The 3,876-nt window shown below is 48.7% G+C and overlaps 2 protein-coding genes across 2 annotated transcripts; both read right to left on the minus strand.

The window, feature by feature from the left end:
• Positions 1 to 1,287: 1,287 nt before the first annotated feature.
• LOC131066075 (uncharacterized tatC-like protein ymf16) lies at positions 1,288 to 2,197 on the minus strand. The gene has a single exon (XM_059210340.1). The coding sequence runs from the start codon at positions 2,195 to 2,197 to the stop codon at positions 1,289 to 1,291; it is 909 nt and encodes a 302-aa protein (XP_059066323.1). The 3' UTR covers position 1,288.
• A 1,005-nt stretch (positions 2,198 to 3,202) lies between these two features.
• On the minus strand, positions 3,203 to 3,553 carry LOC131066068 (large ribosomal subunit protein uL5m-like). Its single transcript, XM_058000746.2, has one exon. It carries the CDS (start codon positions 3,551 to 3,553, stop codon positions 3,203 to 3,205), a length of 351 nt encoding a protein of 116 aa, XP_057856729.2.
• Between the last annotated feature and the right edge of the window lie 323 nt (positions 3,554 to 3,876).

Here is a 3,876-nt window from a genome sequence, read left to right on the forward strand (position 1 = left end):
ATGGTATAGAGATGAACATCAGGATAATACTAGGCCTAAATATGGTCCGAATAATCTCCATAGTCGTTCCGTGAACAATCTGACAGCAGGATCGGACTTGTAATACTCGTAAAACCGTTCCAAGGCTATCGGACCATCTCATTGAAAATTAAAGATATGGGTTTAGGTCATATGACTGTAAAACCGACCCAACGCCCCCACCCAGAGTAATTCGCTCGAGTAATTCTGTCTTACTTTTATTTCCGAAAGACTTGAGCCCCCCACAATTAATCTACCTCCACTAGAATCTCCCTCCAGTCAAGTTTCCCCACACACGAAATAAACTAATCTTTCTTTTTCGTCGAACTTCTTTTGAAACTAAACTAAAGTTCTTTCGAAAGCCCTACGGGCAAGAAACAATTGAGTCGAACTTTAGTTCTTTCGTTCGATAGCCCTACTATTCTCCCTTTTAGATTCTTCTCGATTCTATATGTAACATGCCCCCATAGGGCGGCAGATTCAATGGCCCGTAAGGGCCCACCCAACCCAATCTATAGCCTCCACCATAGAATAGTAGGGCCCACCCTGCTTTAAGAGTCGACTTTCCATTCCTCCCACCCCCCTGGCTAAGAATAGTAGGGCCCTTACAACCCCCTTAGAATAGTAAGGCGGGGGAACCTCTCCCCATAGAATTGTAGGGCTTGACTGCCCCCTACAATCGAGCTACCCCCCCCCTACTATTTGAAGGGCCCCGCCCCCCCCACCCCCCCATTATAGTTATTGGGCGGGGGCTGGGGGCTCCAGTCAAGACTCGAACGGAGGTAGCTCGAGTAGGGCCCTGCGCTGATTCACCCTTCCCCTACCCCCATAGAATTGTAGGGCGGCTGGGGGTAGGGGGAGGGTCTCGACGGACCCCCAGCCGAATTGTAGGGGGCTGGGGGTGCCCCTACCATGTCGAAGGGCCCCCTACAATTCGACTGGGGCGTACATTAATGGCAGAGGGTCTCGATATATTTGCTTTCATTAGCAGGTTGATTAATGGCAGTGGGAGGGAACTAGAGGTTGGCGTGCGAATCGAATAGAGATCAGTAGGTAGATCTCTATTGCTATATGCCCTACTGTGGATAGGGCCACCCTATAACTATAGTGCCGGGGGGGTGGGGGTGAGCGGGCCCCCCCCCACTATAGTTGAACTAGAAAGGGGTGGGGTGCTCCCCCAGACCCATTATGAGAGGGCCCCTACTATAACTATTAGTGCCGGGGTGGGGGGAGCTCGGCCCTACCCTCTCCCTATGGTTCGACCCTTGCCCTAGGGAGAGCCAAGCTGACCGGTTTCCCTCACTCGTACAATCGATGCCACCGAGATGGTCAACTCCATCGTCAGATGAATAGGTGAACAAGCGACGATTTGACACCAGATATCCGGAGGTGCGGAAAAAGCTGCTGTAGGAAGCGGGGAAACCATGAAAGAACGACAATTCTTCGCGGAGGTTTTCACAGAAAGACCCTTCGGTTCTGGCAAACGGATCGCAATTACGGGTACTTGGGAGCATATTGGTGGAATGAACGAAATACGAACAGTTGACATAATGTGGTCAAAGATCTTAGGTTGTAACTTGATCATGAGCAAATTAGTTGATGTTGTCCCCGCGAAGCATGGGAAGTGCCGAACATTGGGAACTGCCCGGGGAAGAGTTAGAAACAAGAACGGGGAGAAGCAGAAACCACTTGGGTGAAAAAATTGATTATATCTCACCCTTCGTCCTTCATAGCAACTGGGGATCGAAGGGCACCAAATTTGATAACTTATGGAGGGAAAGACGGAGTAGGAGCGTGCTACTGAAGACGTAGTAGCACATGTCGGAGAGGCCTCCGTCGATCGTGTACGAACAGGATACGGGTCCAAAGGCGGGGTCAGATGGGGTTTAGCCGATGGAGATATTGACTCTTCTGGGAACCAATGGCGCGTCAACCGTGTCGGACTGGGACCGATCGATATCCAAACGGAACGAATTCTAGCTTCTCCCGGAGGAGTTTTCAATGCAAAATTCGTATGATAAAGCAGGAAAGATTCATACGATATTCTTTCGCTCCAGTCACCCCAACTTCGAATCTTGGGGGGAACGGTAGAACCATTGAGGGGGGAACAGTAGAACCATTGACTAGTGATACTTCTCTCGATGCAGCATTTAACCTGCGAGGACTTTAGTCCGATCATGGGCCTAACCCCCGGATGGGCGAACGCCCATGATCAGACTAAAGTCGCGGGGGAATCTTCACGCTATAGTTCCAGAGGTGGTTACACTTCTCGAAATAGCTCGGTGCCAAACACCTTGTGAATGAGTTTGCTCCTAAATGTTCTATGTTCCGGGTCTGCCTGGGATTCCGAACACTCAACATCCATCCATATTTGAATTCGCGCTTAGACCACTATCTTCAGATGAAGGGATTATTGGCAGTTGATTCGATCGAGTCCCCGGGGCCAGACTCACTCGAAGAAGGGTTGGTCAATAGGGTCTTGATCATGATCATGTAGCAACCAAGGCATCTGATCGGGGAAATGAATCTACCTTAATCACCGGGCGGGTGTTCATCAGGAATAAGTACCGGATGGGTCAGTAGCGGGCGGGAGGACGTACTAAATGACTATGGAATTGGTTGGCGATCGGCATCACAATGAAACGCCCTACCTTTGATAGTGGTGGAATAGGTCCAATCATAAGAAATGATTATGAAGGAGCAGAAGGTAACGACTGATGAGATTTGTACGCGGATGTAGTAACCACTTCGACGTGAGTGAAGAGAGCCCGTGAGTTGAGCGTCGTTTATTCGCGGGATGCGATTTCTGAGCCGCGAATAAACGAATTCTATGCCGCCTCCTACTGTTCTCGCCAATATCCCCACCCAATTATAGATTCCCTCCCACCCTGATGAACAGTGGGTTTGGAGAAGAAATGGTTCTGGGCCTCCGGAGCCGAATTGACTATAACCTTACTTACGCCCCGCCCGAAATCGATATGATCAGGTCTATGTAGATAGACTCTTGTATTATGATTTTTCCGAACAGGTGCTTCGTCTTCGTTTGGATGCTGTTCCACTTGAGGGCGCGCCGGCGGCCTTCCTTCAGTAGTTGGTTGAGGATATTGTCGCCAGCGGCGGCTGGCACATGGCCACCCCTACCTCTATAGCGCTTCGGCGAGACAGCAACGGCCGTCCCGAACATTTATTCTTGCGTGTTGGCCGAAGTTGCAATAGTCACATTGAACCCTCGGATATGCTCGAAAATCTCGAAATGATCTTCTAGTTCCGGGAAGAATTCGCAAAACTCCGTCTCCATCGGGAACTGGATGGAGTTTTTCCGTATCCGGACCGGAAGGTCGTTTTCCGACATGACTGCCGAAATCTTATCCGAGGAATTATACATCATATGCCCTCGGAGAGTGCTTCCTCGTAAAGAATCAAACATCATATGCCCGCTTCGTCGTGCGACTCCCTCTTTCCCCAATGGATTGGCCCGTTCCCGAGAGCACTCGACCCGATCGACAAAGCATCTCTGACCGCGCGGAATCTCCATAGCCAATTCTCCATTGGAACGGAATTCATAGTCATAAGAGGATTTATGAAAGTATATATCATATGTGTATATAAGTTTTATTTGAGAGATATTTAAGCTTGATCATGTTTTGGAAACAATTTTTAGTATATTCCCAAACCTACATCAAGTGAAGATGTCCACCTTCTACTTTAATGTCACCTTGATCTATAAAATATTGGATGTAATCTTTAACTTTCATGCATTTGTTAGTTTTATGGCCTTTCACTCAGTGGTATTCATAGCATTCATGGTCTTCATACCACTTGTAAGAGTTTCTTGAATATATTCTCCAACGTTTCATG

Source organism: Cryptomeria japonica, chromosome 1 (assembly GCF_030272615.1).
Source record: "Cryptomeria japonica chromosome 1, Sugi_1.0, whole genome shotgun sequence".
NCBI classification, from domain to species: domain Eukaryota; kingdom Viridiplantae; phylum Streptophyta; class Pinopsida; order Cupressales; family Cupressaceae; genus Cryptomeria; species Cryptomeria japonica.